Below are 25,323 nucleotides of genomic sequence, written 5' to 3'. Positions count from 1 at the left end.
GGCCTCGGGGGCGGGGCCTTGGCGGGGCGGCCGCTTCGGAGCCGCAAAGTTTGGCTGTGGCGGCAAATGGGCTTGGGCGGCTCCTCGGCGGGTGGCGGTGGTGGCCTTAGCGGTTCCTCCTGGCTCTGTTAATGTCGGGGCCAGGCCCGGGGAGGATGGCGCCCTAGAGCCCGGCCTTGCTGGGTAGGGGCGGGAGGGGACGGGGTGGGGACCGGCCATGTCGGAGGTGACCCGGAGTCTGCTGCAGCGCTGGGGCGCCAGTTTTAGGAGAGGCGCCGACTTCGACTCTTGGGGCCAGCTGGTGGAGGCGATAGACGAGTATCAGATGTGAGTGACTAACCGCGGGAGCGGGCCAGACCGGCTGCAGTGGGCCGCCTCCCCCTTGTTTCTGTTGGTGTCTCTCATCACAGTGTCTGCAGTCAAGGCTTCCCAGGGCGGGGCCCCCTGCACGGGGGACTGAGATCCCACTGGCCCCGCGAGGCTGCTCTGGAGGAGAAGGGTCCGCTCCCTGGGGTGTCTCGCCCTTCTTTCCCCTCCACCTCCACGAGACCAGTTCCATTCAACAGGTAGTAGTCCTTAGCTGGGGCGCCGGCTCTCACAGGCTACCTACTTAGCTCCTTTGAGTGTCTCCCGGGGCCCCCAGCTCGGCGGTCAATTTCCTTTCCTCCGCCTCTCCCAGGTTGCCACCCCCCAATCTCTCTTTGAATCTCGAAGGAATACTTGTGCGTTCTCCGCCCACGTTCCAGGCATGAGTGGCCTTGCTCTCTGTGTGTGTCTTCCTCCCTCCCATGTGTAGGAGAGGAGGGAACTGGTTTTGATAGAGAGGAGTTGGATACCCCCAGGAAGCAGCGAGGGCCAGGGATCCTGCCTCTCCTTCTGCCAAAAGAAGGGTCTGCTATTGCGCTCCTTCTCCACCCCACTTTCTGGTGAGCCGTGTTTTCACAATTCCACCTCGATTTCGTTTCGGTTTCTGGGACTGTTATTTGCTGGACTGTGAGTCCCACCCACCCCCTCGCTCGGTTTCTTTGGGTGGAGTCCGCGCAGGATGTGAACAGAAGAGAGCAAAATGTGAATTAATAGACCACGCACAGGAGCTGCCCCTCCCTCCTAGGATCCCTCCTCCTTTTCCTGTGTATAATGTATAGCCTCAGGGTACATGTGGGTACCAGTTTCCTTTATCAACCTAAGACTGATTTTTTTTTTTTTTGCCCTTTCTGCTTTCGCCCAAAAACTTTAAAGATGGTTTTAAAATGAAAAGACAAGATTTATGTATGTATAAAAACCTTGTTTAATTTCTTGAACATATTACTGAACTTAAGAACTGCCTACTAAAATGCTGTTGTTTCCAAACTTGCCATTACTTGCTTATTGGTTTAAAACAAATTATTGTTTGAGGTTTCATGGAATATGAAATCATGCACGAGTAAAATTCACCACCACCCCCCGCCCCACACACACCTTCTGGAGAGAATACAAAATTGGTACTTGGAAAATCCAAAACTTCTGTTCTCCTGAACAATAGTTGTTTTTATCTGACCACCAACATAATTTAGATGTGTATATGTTTTCTACCCCATCTTTCTGACTTTGAATTGCCTGTAGTTTCAAAAAGTACCTGAAAACAACTGTGCTCTGGGATATCTGGTTGTGCCTAACAACTTTTGGCACTTATTTTTCACTTCCACTTGATTTCATTTGCTTTTACAACTGTCCAGTGAATATAATTATTTTCATTTTACAAAATAAGGAAACTGAAATTCAAGTTAACAGATTACTCACAATCGCAAAATGATATCACTGAAGTCTGGAATTTTTTTTTCACTCCAAATCTGGTGTTCTCTAATATATAAATGCTTAAGGTGCTTGTTTGATAAAGCATTGATAGAGTTATTCTGTAAGTGAATTGGACAAATTTCAGGATTTCTTTCATTGGTGAACATACCCTTCCATATGCTAACCAGTTAGCATCGATGTATACTTATCCTATATGATAATGAAAATTGCATAGCCTGAAATGTAAAGCTGCCTCTTACTTGTGATACTGTGGGATTTAGCAGCTGTGGGCACTGAGCAGCAGACCTCCCAATGGAAAGTGAAGAATACCATGTCTAATTGAAATTACAAAGGAAAATCGAATATGCAAGCTGTTTAGTCGGAATTTCTAGAAACTTCTGAATGAAGGTAATAGGCACATACAAAGCTATTGTTGGATCTCAGCCCTATCCTTTGAACTCCAGGATTCGAAGTAGTCTTCCAATTATAAAAACTGTAGTGTAAATTTCAATAGAAATATGTCATGATTGACTTCAGTTTTGTAGACATACAGGCCACGTGTAAAATGAGTTTGTTTAAATTTTCGAATATATTCAGAAATAAAGGCAAATTATATTTTGCATTTGAAAGAACTATTTGGAAAGAAAGGCTACAGCAAAAGAGACCAATGAGGACCACAATGATGATGTGAATGATCATTGACAGGATTTAGTCACTGGATATCTAGAGTGAAGGAGGGAAAGTCTAGGATAAATGTGACTCCTAATTAAGTAGGCAGTGATGTCTTTATAGTCAACATGATTTAGGGGTGGGAAGAGAATGTTTTTACTACCATAATGTGAGAATACTATAACTTAAACAATTTCATCATTGAACAATGAGGATTGGGAGGAGAAAGATGAATAAAATTTGGTATCTGACCCCAAAGCGCTGAGTTTACTGGAACATTTTAGACCAATAAGGTACTTCAGTCAGTGAAGAACAAAAGTGAATGTTCCCATACTTTTGCTGTTTCCTGAAGCACACTTCTGCCTTAGGGCTTTTCCTCTTCAGGTCTGTGTTCAAATAATGTTCTTTCAGCAAGGTCCTTTCTGGCCACCCTGTCTAAAAGTGCAAAGCCTCCTGTCCATCCCCACTCCATCCTCTGGCACATCCCCTCTGGCACCTCTCCCCGCTCCTGCTTTTTTTTTTTTTTTTTTCCTTTCTTCTAATTTAGTCTGTTTCTTTCCACTGACCCTTCCCTTTCCCACCATTCCTACCTCCCTCCTGCTTAATTTTTTCCTACAGGACTTATTACAATCTAAACTTCATCTAAAATATTTTTTATGTATTTGTTTTGCTTATTGTTTCCCCAAGGGACTATAAGTTCTTTGAGGGTTGGGGGCAGTATCTGTTCTGTTCTCTTCTGTAAACTTAGTGTTCCAGAGTACTACTGAGACATAATTTTTAATTTATATATTATATAATTATCACATTCTATTGAAGGTATGGATTCAGGAGTACATTGTAGCATTAATGAGCTGATGCCAAAATACTATTAGAAGATTTAAAGAAATAATGTCAAATTAAAATTGTTATTCAGAATACACATGGCCAGTTAAAAACAATATCTCCATTCAGCGGCTACCTCTTTCAGCTACCTGGGCATACATGACTCTTAACTTGTGGTGTAGTGGAATAGAAGCTTGTCCAGAGTAAGAGGTTCCACAGAATCGCTCCTGAGATATTTCTCTAACACACAGATGCTCAATAAATATCTGTTAAATGAGTAGATGAATTTAAAGACTGAGTAATACCTGGTTTTAGTCATCTTTAGAAAGCTTTGTCTCTGCTGCTTACAGTGTGGTCCATGCATTGGGGCCGGTCCACAAACCTGCTGGTCTGCATCAAAATAAAGAAAGAAATAAAGAGTTAACATTTAGGAACTTTAAAGCAACTTGACATCTTGACCATATTTTTGTGTTTTACAAAAATATTAGCTTGGGACAAATTGAGAGGAAAAACTATCCTTTTGCTGCAGGTTGAAAAGCTCTAATTTCTGTGTCTGGAATCATGTGGGATTTCCATCAGTCACTTGTTTATGTATTTAACATATATTTAAAACTCCCCCTTGAGAATAATACTCTTTTACTTGTGAGAGGAGTCTCTAGAGAAGAATGTTTGATAGGTTTCTCACCTTTACTAGTAGAATGTCGACTCTTATATTTGCTCATCTAAAATCCAGAACATGTAGATTTTCTCACAGTAGACAAAATCAGGTCTCACTTTGTCTTAAAATGATACAATCTTTTGTGGATTTAGATTTTGAAGGTGTGTGTGGGGGGGGGCGTTTTGCTGAGGCTTTAAAAAGTTTTTTCTTTAAACAACTCAGGTATGCTTTATATACCATGAAGTTCATCAGTTTTACATGTATAATTTATTGATTTCTAAAAGTAAAAGTCATGCAGTCATCACCACAATCAAATTTGAGAACATTTTCATCACATTCAAAAGATTCCTTGTGCCCATTTGCAACCACTCCCTCTGATCTATATTTTCTCTCTATAGATTTGTTTTTTCTGGACATTTCATATGATTTGAAGCATCTAATATGTGATCTTATGCATATAGTTTCTTTCAGTTAGCATATTTCCATGTCATAGCATGTATTATGATTTTATTCCCTTTTATTGGTGAATTTACAGGATTACATTGTATGGCTGTATCATGTTTTATGTGCCTATTCACTCCTTAGTTGGTTGACATTTGAATTTTGGTTATTATCAATAAAACTGCACTGAACATTCATGTGCAATATTTTATGTGGACATATTCTTCATTTCTCTTGAATAGATACCTATAAGTAGAATTGCTGAGTCATATGTTAAGTATGTAACTTTTTATAGTAGCTGTCAAATTTTCCAAATTGGGTGTACCATTTTATATCTCTACCAGCAGTATGAAGGGGTTTTCTGTTTCTCTGTATAGCAGCATTTATTATTGTCTTTTTGATTGTAGCCATTATCAGTATACTTAACTATAGGTTTAATTTACATTTTTCTAATGACTAATAATGTTGAATGTCTTTTCATATGCTTATTTTTCCCTCTGTAAATCTTGATTGTGAAATGTCTGTTCAAATCTTTTACTTATTTTTAAATTGAATTATCTCTTACCTATTGAGTTGTAGGTGTTCTTTATGTACTACAGATAAAAGTTCTTTATTTTTATAGTATTTCCTCCCAATCTGTTGCCTAATTTTTGAAAACAAGATTGTTTTAATTTAGTCTCCTTTATTCTGATTATTAGTATTTATTTTAAAATATTTATTCTTAAGTTTTAGATGAACACAATATCTTTATTTTACATTTATGTGGTGCTGAGGATCGAACCCAGTGCCTTGTGCATGCTAGGCGAGCACTCTACCACTGAGCCACAACCCCAGCCCTGATTTTTAGTATTTAAACAGGAGTAATATGGTATTATGTAAAAATGTGGATGTGTAACCGATGTGATTCTGCAACTTATATTTGAGGTAAAAAATGGGAGTTCATAACCCACTTGAATCAAATGTATGGAAGATGATATGTCATGAGCTTTGTAATGTTTTGAACAACCAATAAAAAAAAAAGAAAAAAAAAAAAAAAGCAGGAGTTGAAAGCTATACTTTTTTTTCCTGACAAGAATCCTGCTTAGGGGCTGGGGCTGGAGCTTGGGCTTATTGGTAGAGTGCTTGCCTAGCACGTGCAAGGCACTGGGTTCCATCCTCAGCACCACATAAAATAAATACATAAAATAAAAGGTATTGGTTCCAACTACAACTAAAAAAATAACAAAACAAAACTATTTAAAGAAAAAGAAAGAATCCTGCTTAGGTTGATAGCCACTCCTAGCAAATTATATGTAGAAATATTCAAATAAAGAAACTATTACACTATAACTTCCCTGAACTCAGGGATGTATAGTTGACATTGCTAAGGGTGTATAGACCATGAATTTCTGTAAGAGTCCACATAGGTCAGCAAGAGTTAAAAAAAAGAAAGCAAATCCAGAAAAAGGACAATGGGCCATATTTATTTGTACCTTCTCCTGCATAAGAATTCATAAAAATGTGAGGCTATGAGTCAATGAATGACATTTTAGGAAAATATATTGTGTGGTTTCCTACTTTGGAAGCAAGTAAGTAAATGGATGAAAATTTGACTAAGTAACATGGTGGAGCTATCTTAGCAAATGTTAAGATTTCTTGTAAGAATTTCTTGCTTAATTATAAAGAATGCAGACTTTTCATAAAGAGGATAGAGGCCATTGAGAATACTACTTGATCTTTAAGGATATGATTGCATAGAATAGAACTCCTATCTAGTACTTGTTTTTTGGAACTGTGATGAACTCTCTTCTTTAATTGCCTTTTCTAGCTAGCACTTGCTGCCATTCTTACTCCCATACCTCAACCAGAATAGCAATCTTATTTTCAAAATCTTTTGCTAGCTTTTTTTTTTGCATTTTTTAGCATATACCATAAAACTCACTATTTTAACGTGTACAGTGAAGTGGTCTTTAATGTATTCACAATGTGTCATAACCATCACTATTGTAATTCCTAAAAATTTCTCCCACTCCCAGAAGAAACTTCATACCTGGTGTCAGTCATTCTAAATTTCTCCATATCCTGGCAACCACTCATCTGCTTTCTTTCTCTATGAATTTACCTTTCCTGGACATTTCATGTAAATGGAATCATATAACATGACCATTTACATCTGACTTCTTTTATATAGCATAATCTTTTTGAAGTTCATTCATACTGTAGCTAGCATATTATCTGAGTTTCATTCCTCTTTATGACTGAATAATATTCTACTGAATATATGTACCACGTTTTGTTCATCCATTAATTGATGGACATTTTGGTTGTATGACTTTTTGATTATTACAAATAATGCTGCTGTAAACATTTGTGTACATGTGCTTTGTGTGAACATTTATTTTTAGTTCTTTTGGATATATCCATCTAGGAGTTTGATGGAGCATACAGTTCCTCTGTATTTAACTATATTAAACTTTTCCACAACGGCTGGCACCAATTTACATTCCCATCAGCAATGCATCAGGGTTCCAGTTTTTTCCGTATTCTCCCTACGCCTATTATTTTCTTCATCTCTTTTTTTTTTTAAAATTATATCCATCTGCATGGGTGCTAAGTAATTATTTTATGATCCTGATATGCATTTCCCTGATGTCTAATGATACTAAATATCTTTTCATGTGTTTATTGGCCATTTTTATATCTTGTTTAGAAACATGTCTAATCAAATACTGTGTCTAAAATTGGTCTTTTTTTTTTCTCTTTCTTCATAAGAGTAAGTCTTTGCCTTTTGCTGTCTCAGAAAATAGCTTTGTATCTTCACCATTGAGCTTGGACTAGCATCATAAATTCATCCTGGAAAACTCACTCAAGGCCTCCTGCCATTTTTAGATATGATGATAACTGGGCAAGCAGTATTTTCTGTTTTTGATTGGTGGACGGCTTTTCTTTATTTTCCATTAAAAAATGTTTCAAAAGCATATTTTGATGGAGTTATTGTCATGGCTGTAATTTGGATTTGGGCAAATCTTATTGGGAAATTAATTATGATAGAATGATAACATATGTATGGTTGATACTATTATTGGTGCTCACTGGAAGTGTTGAAGTAGAATCTAGACAACTATTTATTGGTTGTTTATAGAAGAAATTAGTGCATAGTAAAGAAAGTTGAATTATGTGCTTTTTGAGATTCTTTGCAGCTCTAAGATTCTGAAATTCATCCCAGTGAAATGGTATGAAAAGTATCTTATTTCATCATTATTTTGTACAAACTTTTTTTTTGTAAAAAGTTTGATTCTCAGGGTAATGTAGATTTGCCTTGAAAATGTGGAATTACTTCAAAAACAGAACAAAGTATTATGCACTTTATTGTTTTTAAGAGATTTAATTTGTTTTACTTTGTTGCAGTTGAGATAGTTTGCTTTCAGTTTAAAAAAAAAAAAATGTTTTCTTCTTACAGATTAGCAAGACATCTACAAAAAGAGGCCCAAGCTCAACACAACAATTCTGAATTCACAGAAGAGCAAAAGGTACCATCAAATAATATCTAGATATATTCAATTCCAAATGAAATTGGTCTTGAGTCCATTAAGCAGAAAAATAAACGAAAAACTTTTATATTTAAGTTAAAAAAAAAATCAGATTGATTATGCTTTGCCTAACATTAAGTGAACATTTATACAGATATATAACTTATCACTTAATGAATTTCTTTACTTAACTATTTAGGCCTTATTTACCTCTAATGGAAGTCATCCACACTTTAGTTCAAAAGCATTGGTAACCCAAAGACTGGAGTTTGTTCCGAGTCACTTGGAAAAACAGAAGGATTTGGAATAAGTGCATTCCACCTCAATGCTTAACTCTGAATTTTCATAACTCTTTATGTATCACCTCTCAAAGCAAAACAGAAAACACACACAAAACCCCCCAAACCAAAAAACAAATGGAAAAAAAATTAGCTCAAGTCAAGAAGTTGGCGTACAGATCTGTCAGCCAAATAAATATATAAGATTGCAAAATGTTTCAGTACTGTTCTTTCTTCCTTGAATTAAAATTTTTGTATGTCAAGTTGATTCCCTGATAGAGATTATGTAAAAGGGGATACTTTAAAGTAACTTTATTCTAAAAGAAGAGAAGAAATGGGAGGAAACAACTCCCATTTTCTCCTGGCTCAGAGTAACTAGTGTTAAGTCAATTTTTAATCTTGTAGATAGTGAAAAATATGTGCTAGTCTTTTCCTCATCTCTTAAGAAAAGGTAGTGTGAAAACCCTAGTGACCTAATTCACTCTTATTAATACTTTTCTTTTTTTGCACAAGGGGAAATGGGAGTAATTTTTTGCATAACTGTTTTAATTAAACCTAAGCAAGTTTTTAGTCCATAGGCCTGTGTTTATTGATTCTTAGTTACAGGAGTTTGGGGAGAAAAAGCCCCCAGAGGGTTAGCCGTATTTCTTGCCCACGTATATTTGTATTTTTAAAATATTTAAAATCTACTTCAAAAAAAATTATGTTACTGCAATTTAAAAGGGTGTTTTTCTTTTTTCCTTAATAAGTGCTAATATCCACAATAGATTTAAGAGACTTAGGATCTTAGTCCTGGAAAATAATTATCACAAAGGAAATAGCTGATATGCTTAAGGAAAGGAACAAAGACTATACACTATACCACTTCTGTAAGATTTGTGAAATCTGTCTAGGAGCTGATTAGGAAGTGATCAGCTGGCATCACTGAATTAAGACTTAAAATATCTAAATCTTGATGAATAGAATCTTAGATATCCAGGTACATAAATTAATAGTTAATGAAGTATGTTATGAATATGAAGACAAAATAAAAAAATGTAACAAAGTTTCAATGATCCCATATTTTAGTCACCTGTTTGCCTTCAGTTAGTTAGATTTCTCCAGCATTTGTTGCTCAGGAGTAGAACCTGTGAGCCACATGGCCTGAGATTAAAGTCTTTTGACTTCCTAAAACATTCTAAAATTACAAAACAAACAGGTTAATATCAAAAAATGAACCTTGTTAAGTGATGAGGAAAAAATTAACTTTTTCTTGATTTTCTTTAGTATTCTGAGACTAGAGTTGGTGTTGATAATGCTATTGATTCTTTAATTTATAGCTGTTCAGCTTGTCTTTGGTTATAAAGACCCCCAGATCTTGTACTCCAAAAGATCCAGGAGACTGCAGGACCTAAAGGAGAGAGCTGAGACCTAGAGTCAGAAGACTTAAGTCTTGCATCCTGGCTTTGGCTCTGGGCCTGATTTTCCTTATATAAGAAATGAGAGATTAGAGAACTCTTAAGTGACTTTAAAAGGTCTTTCCTTCCTAAAACTCCAGTGACCTCTACCTGTGAAGTGGTCTGTACCTCCTCCTTTCCTGGAAGCCTGATTTCTGAGGAACATATTATTTATAATACCTGCCCAGGAGGCATTTCTGGCTGCCAGGTGTAACTACAGACAGAGCTTCTGTCTGCCTGTCTATTCCTTGGTCTTGGAGAAGAACCCCAAGTCATTCTGTTCTACTATATAAGGCAAGTTATATGCATTTAAAGGTTTAAATTTCTGTGAAAATGCAAGTGAAATATTCACAACAGACAGAAACACTCATATTGATGTGTAGGCCTTATATGATTGTTCCATAAGAAAAAAATTATCAAAGTCTTCAGTTAATAATGATTAGAAAAGAGAGGTCTTCAAGACATGTTCTGGGAAACACTGGCTCTTAAAAATTAATAGATTGTGTCTGTGTGTGTCTGTGTGTCTGTGTGTTGTGCTAAGAATGGAACCCAGGTCCTCATGCTAGGCAAACAAGCACTCTGTATATCAGTAAGCTATATCCCCAGCCCAATAGGCATTACTTGCACACAGTTTGTGACTTCTCTGGACTTTTAATATTCTAATGTGTATGTTGGATATTTTAAAGAGTTTGGTTGTGCAGTATTTTAAAAATTATTTGCTTTTGAAAAGCTCCCCTCCTTTCTTTACAGAATATTTCATTGGATCTAGTGTTCTAAAGAACATAATACAGGAAATTTTGACACATACTGTTAGATCTGCATTAAATACTATGCCTGTACATAAGCTGGAGAGAAAACTGAATTATATTTTTCTCCAAAAAGGAAAATAGAAAATGCTTTTAACCTTATTCTTTGCAAAAATGTTGTTTTATTTTGAATTATATTTCTTATGCTTATACTATTTCATGTATTGATAGCAGTGACAAGTTATATAATTATGCCAACCATTCAGTAGTTAGTGGAACTTTGAAAAATGTTTTTGGTTTTTAAAAACCAATGTTATTACTAAAGTGCTTTCTTTATGAAACTTTTTGCTGTCTAGTTCACAGTGAGCTCTCAAATATATTTGATGAATAAATGTTTTATTGGATCTTAGATTATTGATATTTATTTTATATTAAAATAAATCCTAATTTTTAAGAGAATAACATATTTTTCCAATGTTTATTTTATATCTAAAGAATTCTAAAGCAGAACTACTAATCTGTCTAAACCATATTAATTGGTGATAGAATAAAAACTTCACATTTATTTCCTATTTTTAATATTCTCAAAGATTTCTAGTTAAAACAAGAGTTTATGATTCTTATTTGATCCTCCCTCACGATTAGTTCACTTAGCTTTCATTTCAGTTTTCAATAGTTTTGTCATTATAACAACTGGGTTTAGTGGCCAACAAAAAGCTGCCAAAAGCTTTCATTCCATGGAATTCCCTACTTTGGTGCAGTAGATTTTCTCATGTAAGTTTCTGGACAAAATAGAACATCCTGTCTCATGACACTTAGAAAGTTTTTCCCTGTTTTGAGTCAAACTTGGTGGTAATGAGAATCCCAGCACTATATACTTGTTTTATGTTTTATCGATTCCACCTTTCTACTTCCACTTTCTCTCTACCCCAGTGTTTTCTCTCCCCCAACAGCTAGATGGAAGATGAGTGGCTGCTTAAATATTTAAAAGTTAAGTCTGGATTAAGTAAGACTGTACTGAATTATGTTTATTTTTAAACTGATTTTATTCATTATATAAACTGAATACATTTTAGCAAAATTCATTTAGCTCATTAATTGTCCATTTTTATTCCATGTTTTCCTTTAACTGATCTTTAGAGCTCTCAATTTTCTTAGCAATGATAAACTAAAGTAGCTAATACTCTAAAAATGATACTGTTTTCTGTTTCTTATCATATTAGGTATGAGCAATTAATTTGAATAAAATGCTAGTGATTTAAGTCTTTCTAAAAATCAAACATCACTTCAGTGCTTGGTTTAATGTACATTAATTAAATTAGTCAATACTTATACTCTGGCATATGTGAACTTGTGCTTCTTTATCACTTTTCTGAACTGTTCATTTTAAGGAAGGTGACACTGTTTCAGTAGCAAGCACTTGATTTTGACATCAATAAATTCTACATGTTTTAAAAGTTATTGCCACAGCTGAAATAATAGTGTTTCACTTCTTTTTTAATACTGAAGCTGGGTGTGGTCCCTTAAAATAGTTATGAATAAGGCCGGTGGTATTTTGCCATAGTTCAGTACATTTCTGTATAAAAAGCTATTGCCTTTGCTTAACTTGAAGAAATGTTTAAGTGAGAATAGTTTGTTAGTGGTCTCTTATTGTTCAGCTATAACATTTTTATCTTAAATGTTTGAAGTGTGAAATAAAATGGATTTTAAAGTCAAGAAGGAAAAAAAGCTAACTACTATTTTGAAGATTAGCTCATTGATACATCTCAGTACAAGCAAAATTCTTTTATAAGATCAGTTTTGAAAGAATATAGTAAGTCATAGCTAAATGGAATTGATGGAAGTGTGTGGTTTTATTGAATATCTTGTGTGTTGTATAGAAGGCATTGATGACTGGGACAAATTACTTAACCTGTCCATACTTCAGTTTTCACACCTGTAAAATGATCATAGCTAACTCAGAGTTGTGGGGAGGATTAATTAAATTAATGTTTATAAATCACTTAGGAGAGCCTATCAGTAAGTGCTCATTAGTTATTAATAAGTGGTTAATAATTAATAGTGTTTGTTATTAATAAATTATTTGATTATTATATTTATACTTAATTATTTACTAGTTTTGCTGGAGTTGAGTGGTATATTTGAACAACAATGATTGGGGATATTAGACTTTATGTAGAAAAGATTGCTTACTGCTGGTTTCTATACATAGCTATTTAAGAGGATGAATAAACCTGAGTATTTTGCAAACTATGTATAAACATAATTTTCAAATGTAATCTCTTTTCAGATTAAAATTGCATATTTTCTAAGCTTTTATATTGAAATTTTAAAAAGATTATGGAGATAATTAAATATTATTACTTGTGTGTCTGAGAGGCATATCTTGCTCAATAATAGTTTTTTTTGTGAGTTGCTATCCTAGCTGTTTGTTGAAGATACAGTAATTGAAGAGTGTCCACTAGCCTAAGCACCAGGGGCCAGGACAATACTGTTACTTCCCTTTATTCCTCTTTTACCTTTCAAAGAACATTAACCAAACACAAAATCACCAAATCCCCAATTTACTAAACTTTTTGTAAGTCATACATAAAATACATTCAGAAAAACATGTCAGTTTTTTTCCCAAAATATGTCATTTTGTAAGCATTGTAAATGATGTACACAGTTCTTTGCTTTTATGATCTAGACTTATTCCTAAAGACATTTCAGAAATATCTTTTTTGGAAGGACCTAGAAGTCTCAGTGGCATTGTTCAGCTGCCTGCCCTGATAATTTCTTTTATGAATCTCATGAATCTCCCCTTTTCATTTCCACCTTAGCTATTCATATTCTTATTCTGAATATTGTTTAGACAGTTTGAAATAATTTAAATGATTTTTCCTTCAGTTTTTCCCCTTTCCTTTAAATTATGTATGCATTGCATACCTGTATCACAACAGTCAAGGGGTTTTTTGTTTGTTTTTTAGAAAGAGTCTCACTGTGTTGCCCACACAGGCCTTAAACTCTTAGGCTCCTGCCTTAGCCTTCCCAGTAGGTGGTACACATAACTATGTCCAGCTCACAACAGTGTTCTTAAGGGCATGTCTGTTAAAAAAAAAAAAAGAACAATAAAAACACACTTCTGTGTAACTTATTGTTAAAGAAATCCTAGATTCCTCAGCAAGGAGTTTGTGGAAGGTCCATTTCAGAATGACTATGCCCTACTTCACTTTACTTTTCAAACCTACCCCTCTGCTTTCAGTTGGGGATTTTAAGTAATTGAACCATGACAATTTTCCAAACTCTTTGATTTGGAAATCCTCCCTAGTCTTTGGGACTGGATTCCTAATATAGATCTTGTTCTTTTCCTTTAGGACATAAAAGGAACTTATTTTGCTGAAGCTTATAGATTGAGTGTCTCTCTTTTTAATATAGTGATTTTGTATATGTTTTATCACATATAATAGAACATGAGCATATTAAAAGCAAGGACAGTGCCCTATCACATCTGTTTTATAGCTTATTTTAAAAAACAGATTGACTGTAAAATTTGCACCATTCATCACAAATACTGATTTTGTTAATATTGCCTACGTTTTTAAACAAGTCAGAATTGAGCTTAAATCAGAATTAAATTAGACCATTGTGCTATCTTTCAGATATCTTAGTAAATTTCAGGCTTTATGAGAAGATGGTTGGAAGGGAAGATGTCAAAAATCCCTTTTCATTGCCCTCCCCCTTTTTAATTTTCTGTTTTCTTTTTTAAAGTTAGTATTTTGGGGCTAGAGTTGTAGCTCAGTGGTAGAGTGCTTGCTTGCCCAGCATGTGTGAGGCACTGGGGTTCAATCCTCAGCACCACATAAAAACAAATTAATAAAATAAAGGTATTATGTCCATCTACAACTAAAAAAAAGCTATTTTTTAAAATAAATAAAGTCAATATTTTAACTTACAGATAACAAAGATAGTACATATAAATGGGGTAACATGTTTTGATACATGTATATATTGTGTTATATTTAAATCCAGTTAACATTTTCTACTCACTTATCATTTCTTATGTTTAAAAACTTTCAAAATTTTTTCTTTTGAAATGTAGGATGCATTTATTTATCCCCCCACCCACCCCTACTGGCTCCAACCCCTGGTAACTACCATTCTACTTTCAACTTCTATGAAATCAACTTTTTTGTATTCCACATGAATAAGATTTTGTGGGTCTTGTCTCTGTGCCTGGCTTACTTCATTAATATAATGATCTTGTTCCATCATGTTGTTGCAAAGGATAGGATTTCTTTATTTTTATGACTGAATAGTATTCCATTATGTATATATAACACTTTTTTTTTAATCCATTTATCAGTTGATGGACTCTTAGGTTTCCATTTCTTGGCTAATAGGAATAGTGCTGCTATGAATATGGGAGTGCAGGTGTCTCTGCAGCTTACTGATTTCCTTTCCTTTGGCCATATATCCTGGAGTGGAATTGTTGGATCATATCGTAGTTCAATTTTTAATCTTTTGAGGAACCTCCACCCTGCTTTCCATAATGGCTATCTTTGTTGCCCTTTAAATCATATCTAGACCTATCACCAAACCAAACTTGATTTAGAATTGGTTGTGGCATATTAGTTTAGAAGAGAATATATACTCATCTCTCTCCCACTTCTCAGCCCTTTGTCTTCTGATTCTCTTCTCTAAAATCTGCAAGGTGCTAGAAAAGGAATAATAATTTATTTAAAGAAGTATAGATCTCTTTTGTAAATGTTTTAAATTGTAGATGGACACTATATTTTGTTTTATTTTATTTTTTTATGTAGTACTGAGGATCGAGCCCAGTGCCTCACACATGTGAGGCAAGTGTTCAACCACTGAGCTAAAATCCCAGTCCCTATAGATCTGTTATAAATAAAAATTCTTGATTTTAGTAACTGACAGTTAAAATTATCTTGGGATTTATAGCATTTTTTTTTCCCTACAGAAAACCATAGGCAAAATTGCAACATGCTTGGAATTGCGAAGCGCAGCTTTACAGGTAAATGGATTTTTTTTAATGAATTATTCTAAATTGTTCTGATAAGATATTAGACATTCATGCCCAAAGCAATATTATCTCAGAAGGGTTTTATAACAATTGGAATTGATCAGTTGAACTCACACTTAAATGATTTAGTTCATACTTTGTACACTGTAGAAATAAAAGATATGATTTTAATTTTTTCTGTTTCTATTAGCTTGAATATTCCAAAATTCAGTTTGGAACTTTTCATTTTCTACCTTTAAAGCAAGAAATATATTTATTTTAAATATTTGATTCTTGCCACTTAAAAGACATAGGGTGCAGTGAAATCTTTGTAATGAAAAGATATAATATGCATATTTTAAATTTAGTCCACACAGTCCCAGGAAGAATTTAAACTGGAGGACCTGAAGAAGCTAGAACCAAGTAAGTTTTGTTTTATATTTTTTAGTGATATTCCTTTAGGAAGAGAGTTTTATCCGTTGTGAATATTAAGATTGTTTAGCACAGAAAGTGATTGGATTTATTTCTCTTATTTTTTGGTGCTTTTAAAATTCCTACAATACTTGCATTTTTAATTACCATTTGGATTTAATCTTTATTATAGAATATATATGTTGTACTTCATCTAAATATCCAAATTAACCTTTAATTTGTCTTAATGGCTTTAATAAGATTATAATTATTTTGATAAACATTTTCAGTAGAGTCCAGTAGAGAATATAAGGTTACAGTCATTAATGCCTATTCACATTACATGTTATTGAAAACTACAGTCTGAATGTTGGGAATGCATTACAAAGTGTTTTTTTGTTGTCTCCATTTTTTTCCCTTCTTCAAAACTTTTAAAAAGTAAAAAATTCCTTCAGTTATCTTGTTGGTTAGGATATTCCCAAATAAAGCCTTCTACTGTTTCAAATTATTGCTCTCTTAGAACTGTCTGCAGTATGGGCAAAGGCACAGTGTGAATAACTGAATGAATATAAGTTAATGTAGCCTTTTAAAAAAATTTTTTTAGTTGTAAACAGATACAATACCTTTATTTTATTTATTTGTTTTTATGTGGTGTTGAGGATCGAATCCAATGCCTCATACATGCAAGGCAAATGCTCTACCAACTGAACTATAACCCAGCTCCTGTACTCTTTTTTTATTGAGATAAGATTGCACATCTCAGTGCATTTATGTGACTAGGGAATAGTAGATTTTATTTATCCAACTAAGTAAGATTTTTAAGTAGGGAATCATAAAATCAAAGCATTTTCAAACAGAAAGGAGTCTCAGACTTGTGGTCACATTCTCTATTGAGGAAAGAAATGAAATGATTTGTTTGTCCTGTTTCACTTCAATCCCCAGTAACTGAGCAGGGCCTAAATCTCAGAACATTTGTCAGTCTATCTCAGTTCACACTAGTGCAATCCTTTTAATGTAAACATGCTTTGAGTAAGAGGTAAAAAATTAATTTAAGAACTAAAGAGAGCCTTGCACAGTGGCGCATGCCTGTAATCCCAGCCGCTCGGGAGGCTGAGGCAGAAGGATATCAAATTCAAAGTCAGCCCTAGCAAAGCAAGGCACTAAACAACTTAGTGAGACCCTGTCTCTAAATAAAATACGAAATAGGGCTGGGGATGTGGCTCAGTGGTCAAGTGCCCCTGAGTTCAATCCCAGTACCCCCTGCCAAAAAAGAACTAAATAGAATGTTCCTATAAATTTCACAAACTGCCAATATCTAATTCATTTATAGCAATTCTAACAAAGACATATATTATTGAGATAGCTGAAATGTGATTGTATTGCAGATCCAGGGTAGAAAAAGGATTCTCAGAGTATACTGAAGGGGATCTGATTTTCTGTTGTTTGGGTTGGAAAAGAGAAGTTAACAACAACAAAGGAATGCATAGCAGATTTGTTGTGATTCTGGTGGCTTTTCCACAGTTTTAGATGATCATATTTCATTTCTTCAGAACACCATCCTTCTGAATATGGCAAGAATTCTGATGAACTCTGTCATTTTAATAGTTTTGGTTACTTTATGTAATCCAGATCATAAAGTTTTTTTTTTTTCTTTGTGGTTCTGGGGATCAAACCCATGACCTCACACATGCTAGGCAAGCGTTTTACCACTGAGCTACATCTCCAGCCCTAGATCATAAGAGTTGGAGATGTTATAAGAGACACAACTTATATTCAGAAATAGTTCTTATGCCTATATCCAATGTATATAAGGATACTAATCAATGTAATATTTCTCACAAATTTTTGGGTTTTTTTGTACCTAAAACTTTATTTTTCAAAAGCATTAATAAATAGTTTGTATAAGATTGAGATATAATTTATATAAAGCACAATTCACCAATTTAACGTATCATATTCAATTTTTTTAGTAAATTGGAAGAGTTATGCAGACATCACCATAATCAATTTTAGGACATTTTCATCACCACAAGAAGAAACCCTATTCCCATGAGCAGTCATTCACTTCTTGCCATCCCCCTAAAATCCCTTCCAATTCCCAGCCCTAGGAAACCATTAGTTTGATTTCTGTCTATAAATTGTCCTATTGTAGACATTTTATTTAAATGGACTCATATGATATATGATCTTTTATGACTGGCTACATATAAGATTATTTTGAGAAAAACACATTGATGGCTTTAAATAAAAGATTGCAACAGTTGTTTATACGGTGGTTCTACTAAAAATTATGTTTGTGTGTGAGTGTGTGTGTGTGTGTGTGAGAGAGAGAGAGAGAGAGAGAGAGAGAGAGAGAGAGAGAGAGACGATGCTGGGGACTGAACCAAGGGCTTTGGGCATGTTAGACAAGTGCTTTACCAGTAAACTACGTCACCAGCCCTCAGTTTTTTATGATAAAAATAATTAGGATTTTGGCTTCTTATTCAGTCACTATTTCCTATTAGTTGTTTGTTTCCAAACAAAATTTAAGAATCTTATAGATACACAGAGTGGCTGTAAAGACTGTGGATGTTTATTTCATATATTTATTATCTCTTCTCTTCCTCTGAGCATGCTCAAGTACTTCTATTGCCTCACAAGTTCTTTCATTAATTGCCCTTTTTTTTTTTTTTTAGAATAGCATCTATATGCTAAGCACTCGAATCCTCTCAGTTACATTTTGCTAAGGACAACACCGACACTAGCTTGTAAATCCCAGGAATGAGTTTTAGGGTCACCTGGACCGGTTCTTTCACTATGCTGTTATTAATACCTGTAGTGGTGCTGTACTACATCATTCCTAAGTACAGCTCTCCAGTTCAAATTCCTAAGAAATTATTGACCCATATATTAGTCGAAGATCAGGTTAAAATCTATTACTTTTTTGCTTTTTAAAAAAGATTTTGAATAGAAATGGAAAGAGTATTTTGGAGATTCACTTTATTATACTTTATATAATGTTTTTCATTTGTACTTTTCCCTTCTTGATAATTATCTTTTTAGATGATTTTAATTTGCTGTTGCTTCTCAAAGAAACATAAATAAGTATTCTGTATTTCAGTAGGGTAGACTCTGTAATTTGGAATTTATCCAAGCAGGGCACTTGTTGTGAGTTAATTATTGAGTTGGAATTAAATATTTTCTACAAATTGGTATTTAGTAATATTTCAGATTAAGTATACTTATTCAAGCTTGCTTTTTAAAAAGTTAAGCCTCTTCTAAGGAAAAATAGTGAATTCTAACTTTTAATATGTTGAACTTAACTGGTTTCCTTTCTTTTAAAAAAAAAGTTTTTTTAAATTTAATTTTGTGCGTGTGGGGTGCTGGGGATCGAACCCAGGGCATTGCCCATGTAAGGCAAATGCTCTGCCACTGAGCTACATCCCTAGCTCTTGGCTGGTTTATTAGGCTTATGTATTCTTTACTTCAACATTTTGAAATCTTTTATATTCTGTCTGAAAATACTAAAACTATGATTGTGAAAGTCTGAGCCATTTTTTCTTATGTTAATTGCAGTAATGTACTGCTGCTTACTCAAGCATATCTCCCCACCACCACCCTGCAAAATTCCCTTCTATTAAGCCACCCTTCAAGGCTTCACAGAAATCCCACCTCTCCCTGAAAGCTTTCTCTGCTGTCTCTATAGAGGCATAATTAAACTCTGCCTCCTCTCCTGTATAGGATCATTTTAACTATCCATTGTCAGACTCTCACATGTGTTATTTTCACTTGTATTTGTTTCAGTCCTCAAAAAGATTATGAATGGACTCTTCCCCCACCCCAGAGCCTATTGAATGCTTTAAATGTAGTATGAACTTGGCAAGATTGTGTTGACTTAAATAGATTTGAATGTTTTGAAGGAATCTTTTCCTATAATTTAAAAAATAACCTTTCAAAATTGAGGCAGCTGCCCATTTTTCTACCACAAAAATGAAACACGTCAGTCACAAAAGCAGAATGCATTTTGATATTTGCCTGTGTGTCATCTTTTGAGGGTTAGCTTCAAAAGGGTAGGTCCGTGCTCCAAGAGAAAGGCTGGGAGTGCTGAATTTTCCATGGTGGAGTAGCATCAGATGTCTGCCATGTAGTGATCCAAAGTGTGTAAGTCCTACCAAATCAGCCAATGAATCTCCAACCCATGACATGCTTCATACTTATGATAATATCTTTTGTAAAATTCAAGCTCCTCTTCAGATCCTCCTAAGACATCATTGCTAGTATTGGTAGAAAGAAAACTCTATGTAAAGTTTAAGCTATTTTAAAAGAACAATAGAATCTGTTATTCCATAGTTGTTGAAAATGTAAACCTATACTACAGTTATAGAAAGTAAAACACAATTTGTTTTTTTAGTTCTAAAGCTATTCACATAAATTAAATGTTTGATAATACTTTAACTTGTAAAAATAATATAACAAAGCTATTATTCTAAAGCAAATACTTCCTCTTTAGAGCTTTGATACCAAAGAAAAGAAAATACTATTTAATTATTCTGTTACAATACAAATGCAAGATAACCACTGAGCCACATCCCCAGCCCTATTTTGTATTTTGTTTAGAGACAGGGTCTCACTGAGTTGCTTATGCCTCACTTTTGCTGAGGCTGGCTTTGAATTCTTAATCCTCCTAAACCTCTGGGATTACAGGTGTGCACTACCACACTCAGCGAAGATATTCTTAATAACCAAGATATTTTTCAACTTTTTTGTTTGTTTGTTTTTGACGTACTGGGGATTGAACCCAGGGGTGCTCTACCACTGAGCTATATTTCCAGTCCTTTTTATTTCTATTTTTTAAAACTTTTTTAGTTGTAGATGGACACAATACCTTTATTTTATTTATTCATTTCATGTAGTGCTAAGGATCGAACCCAGTGCCACATGTGCAAGGCAAGCACTCTACCACTGAACTACAACCCCAGCCCTTTTATTGTTTTATTTTTATTTTGAGACAGGGTCTCCCTACGTTGCTTAGGCAGATGAACTTCTAGTCCTCCTGACTCAGGCTTTTGGTACCTGGGATTACAGACACATGCCACCATAACAGGATCAACTTTTAAAAATTATTGTTATATACATTTTTAATGGTTGATTTTTTTGCCCATTTCATTGAACTCTTATTACAATATGATCATTTCTGTGTTTTTGTTTCTGATATGAGTGAGACATGATCTTTTTGTTATCTGCTCCCCATTCTATCTATTCCATTGTTGTGTAAGTGATATCTATTCCATTGGTATTGATATCTATTGATATCTATATGATATCTATTCCCTGGTATCTATTCCATTGTTGTGTAAGTGATCAATATTTATTAATATTACTTATTAATATTGAGTTGATTTAATAGTTTAGTAACAATGATCATGTAGAAGTATAGAAAAGATGTTCTTGTATTAAAAAATAAACAGTACTTCTTAGTGAGATAAGAAATATTAGGATTCTAGTCAACTAGATCAAGAAGGTCATGGAGAGAGTGAATGTCCATTTTAGATTTTCCCTTGCCATTTTGTATACATTTATTTAGGCTGTAATTCTCTCAATAGCCTGTAAAGGAAGTAGCATTCTCATTTTAGAACTGGGGAGATTAGAGTATTTATGTAAATGTTCAAGTTATTGTTATAATTGTAGGGCTAGGTTTTGATTTAAACCTTCTACTTTTATCTCCTGCTGCTTCCCCTTTGCTTGTCAGACTTAAGTTCCCACAGTCCTTTCTGTGCCTTGAATAAGGCAAACTGTTTCCTACTTGGAACCTTTGTTGTTGCTCCAGCCTGTTCTCTAATACCTGGGAAGTCCTTATGCTAGAGCCACTTGTGGATGATTCCTTTCAACTCAGGTCTTGGCTCAAATGTCTTCTTACAGTTTAGTTTTGAAAGGCACCCTGTCTACCTTAGCTACTCTACCAAGTTCCCTCTGCTTTTACACAGCATCCTGTTTGTATCCTTCATACCACTAATCACATCTTACATTATCTTGTTTATTTGTTGGCATATTTATTGTCTACTTTTCCTTAGTAAGGTCTAAGGTCCAAATATGAGTTCTTGATTACTGTGTATCTTTAGCACCTAAAACAGTGATTGGAACATTGTGAGTACTCGGTATGCATTTGTTGAGAAGAAGAAAGAGATAAAGGATGAGGAAGAGCTAAAGGGAGAGAGAATAAGAGTGAGTAATGAGAATCTAGGTACAAGTTTCCAACTTCTTTCTCACTGGATGATTGACTCCTATTGGAATAAGTTATGTAATTACAACCTGTTCTTTTTGAATTTCCTTATTTAGGAATCCAATATGCCATACTCCTTTTAACTCAAATCTGCAAGACTCCAAAATTAAAGTCTGAGTAATTAGAGTAAAAACCATGGGTTGCCCAATTAATAATGCTAAATATTCACCTTGAAATAATTGCAGGTAGTCACTAGGAACCCATAAATTGGGAAATTAAACAATAAATTTCATAAAATACTTTTCCAGATACAGATAGAATTGTAGAACATCTGTCTGTAGGCTTACATGCCAGAAAGTAATCAACCAGGACACAAGAGGTGATAGCATTATGTTGTTTGATGACTTCCCTGAGGAGAAAGTCTGCATGTGTGTATGTGTATGTGTGTGTACACATGTGTAAATATATATATATATATATATATACACACATATATATATATATATATATATATATATATATATATATATATATATATATATACACACACACTCACACACACACACACACATATACAATAAATTTCATCATAAAAGGAATGTTAGAATTATAACCTTGCTGCTACAAACCTTACCAGTGTGATAAGTATTGAGGGAAATCTACTTAGGATAAAGAATAAGATGTGATTATCTATTTCTCTTTAATTAGTCATCTTCAGTATCAGTCTTTTAATTAAAATACTTCAGGAGAAGAGGTATTCTCTTTCACTGGTACCCCATATCGTCTAGGACCTTGTATATTGGAGAACTATTTTATGGTTCATTTTCTATGAGGGCTCTGAGACTTTCCTTGGAGATCTTACAGTGCTCTGAAAATACTGGTACCTGCAGTCCACTATGGACATTTTTATTTTGCTAAGACACTCAGTAGTCAATTGCAGAGTCTTGAAATGATAGTGAAGCTCGGAATTTAAAGTACATATATTAATGTGTAGTTAACACACTATAAAATATGATTAAAAGTATCAATTTACGATATAACATATAAGACTAACTAATATATAAGACTTATATAACATGTAAAACTAAGATATAAGATATAAGACTAATGTTTGTCTATGTCTTTATTCTAGTCCTAAAGAATATTCTCACATATAATAAAGAATTTCCATTTGATGTTCAGCCTGTCCCATTAAGGTAAATAAATAAGCATCCATATTTTGTCTTCTGATTTTATTATCTATTTTATGCCTGTTTTTCAAATATTTCTGGATTTTTTTCCCTATCAAATTTGGTATTGGTGATATGACTGATACCATTGGTAGCAATGAGATGATTGACATTTATATCAACATTAACCTAATAATCAGCATCTTATCTGGGAAGTTAGTGGCTATGAGGGTTAACTGGTGTATTAAGTGGAGTAGCTCACTAATTTTTCTGTCCTTTTTTATATAGGAGAATTTTAGCCCCTGGTGAGGAAGAGCATTTGGAATTTGAAGAAGATGAAGAAGAAGGTGGTGCTGGAGCAGGGTCTCCTGATTCTTTTCCTGCTAGAGTGCCTGGTGGGTACAAAAAAATGTACATTATATAATTCAAGGTCAGGTGTTTGGAACTTACTTTTGTACTAGTTAGTGGCGGGTAAATCATCTCCAGGTTTGCCAATCTTAAGCAAATTACCATGGCCATTCTGTTAGCGGTAGCTATCGGTTTATTGTGAAAGAATCTTACTATTTGTGTCAGGGATCCTCAAAACATCCCATGTTTAGTGATTGGCTAGGAAGACCCACAGGACTCAGCATATAGCTGTACTCACAATTGTATTCTGAGTCATTACAACAAGAAAACACAAGAACAAAATCAGCAAAGGGTAAAAGCACACAGGTAAATTCCAGAGGAAACCAAACTTCTAAGAGTCCTCTCCCAGCAGAGTCAAATATGTACTTGATTCTCTCAACATTCTTTCACACCTGTGAAATGAAAAATATTGTCTATTGGGGAAGCACTGTAGAGATTCAGTGCACAAGACACTTATTGGGGTTAGCCTGAACCAAAACTACAGACTCCAGGAAGAAAGCAAGTGTTCAGCACAAACCATATTGTTTGCATGGACGGTTTAGGCACAGTGATCTTCTTAACAGGGCATGATGGGAATCCTGCTGAAATCCAGGTTCCCATGGACCAACATTGTAAGTAGGCTTTCTAGAGTAACTGTTTGCTATGTTAATTCTTTTCTTTATGTATCTAGCTGTTCTTTAAATAATCATATATGATTGTGAAACCTGGACCTGGAGGAATAGATACTAAACAGTTGCCCTTAACAGGGAAATAAAGAATACATAGCAAGTCCTTTTTATTTGTGGAAGATCTTGACAAGGTTGTAAAATACCCTAGTCAAGCACCCTGAGTAAATTATTTGCCTCTTCCACTTCTATACGTTCTTCTGTTCTTATACAGTGCACAGTTTTTACTTCTGATGAACTAGTTCATTTTTGGAAGTGTAGAAATAACACTGTACTATTGTGATGCATTTTTTTAAAAGACTCTATGCTTTATGGTATAATTAAATATAATATACATATCATCCAGAAAACTTCATAATTAAAGTCATATTCCAGTAATTTAAATACTCTTTGGTAGAAGACGTTTGAAATATAAACAGTATAGGCTTAGACAAACAAGATACCTGCGCTTTTGAGTCTAACATCTGCCAATCAGTAGTTAAGTGACTGTACTTAATTCTTTATAAAAGCAGATGTTGACAATGCCTAATTCATAGGGTTACAATGAAAATTAAGGCACCACATACAAAGCATTTGGCATGATACTTTTCATTTGCTGGGGTAGTGGTGGCCACTGTATTTTCATTATCACCTCTAAATGGTGCTAACAGTCCTATACCATAGGATTATTGGAAAAATTACAGTCACTATAAAATGTTATTGTTAGTGTTTCTTTGGTACAAGGTAATTATTTCCAATCTGCTTGTCCTTATGAAGAAAGAGCTATATTTTACTTGTCATATTTGTAGGAAATTTCAAGATTGCTGAGATGATGAGGTAAATAAATTTGCTAAAATTTTTCTGTATTTTTTATTTCCTTTTCAAACCACATGCTGTAATTGAAATAGATTCCAGTTCTATAAATTTCTGGTTTGGTTATTTGTTCACTAGCTATACTTCTGTAGCAGACAAGATCCTTGAAGCAGATGATGTAAGTCATGAAATGGACAGATTAAGGTCTTTATGGGGTTCAGGTTGCTGAGTTGAAAAGAAACTCTGTAAATTAAGTCTATTTGCTATGAAAGATTAAGCCCAAAGTAATTAGATTTTTGTATTCTGATATAGCATTTTGGTATTTTATTTCAGAGATACAGA

General features: G+C 34.4%; 1 protein-coding gene across 1 annotated transcript in view; it reads left to right on the top strand.

Annotated features, from left to right (window-relative positions):
- Window positions 1-48: 48 nt before the first annotated feature.
- Aida (axin interactor, dorsalization associated) overlaps window positions 49-25,323 on the top strand; it is a 49,109-nt gene continuing 23,834 nt past the window's right edge. Inside the window, 6 exon segments of the mRNA XM_046418938.2 lie at window positions 49-327; window positions 7,803-7,872; window positions 15,296-15,349; window positions 15,706-15,760; window positions 23,080-23,143; window positions 23,405-23,511. Of these exon segments, the coding sequence (XP_046274894.1) occupies window positions 218-327; window positions 7,803-7,872; window positions 15,296-15,349; window positions 15,706-15,760; window positions 23,080-23,143; window positions 23,405-23,511 (460 nt within the window). The 5' untranslated portion in view covers window positions 49-217.

The sequence above is a fragment of the Marmota monax genome, unplaced genomic scaffold (genome assembly GCF_021218885.2).
Source record: "Marmota monax isolate L192 unplaced genomic scaffold, Marmota_monax_Labrador192_F-V1.1 WCK01_AAM20220418_F8-fsc00153, whole genome shotgun sequence".
Taxonomy (NCBI): domain Eukaryota; kingdom Metazoa; phylum Chordata; class Mammalia; order Rodentia; family Sciuridae; genus Marmota; species Marmota monax.
This window is presented reverse-complemented; position numbering and strand designations above follow the sequence as displayed.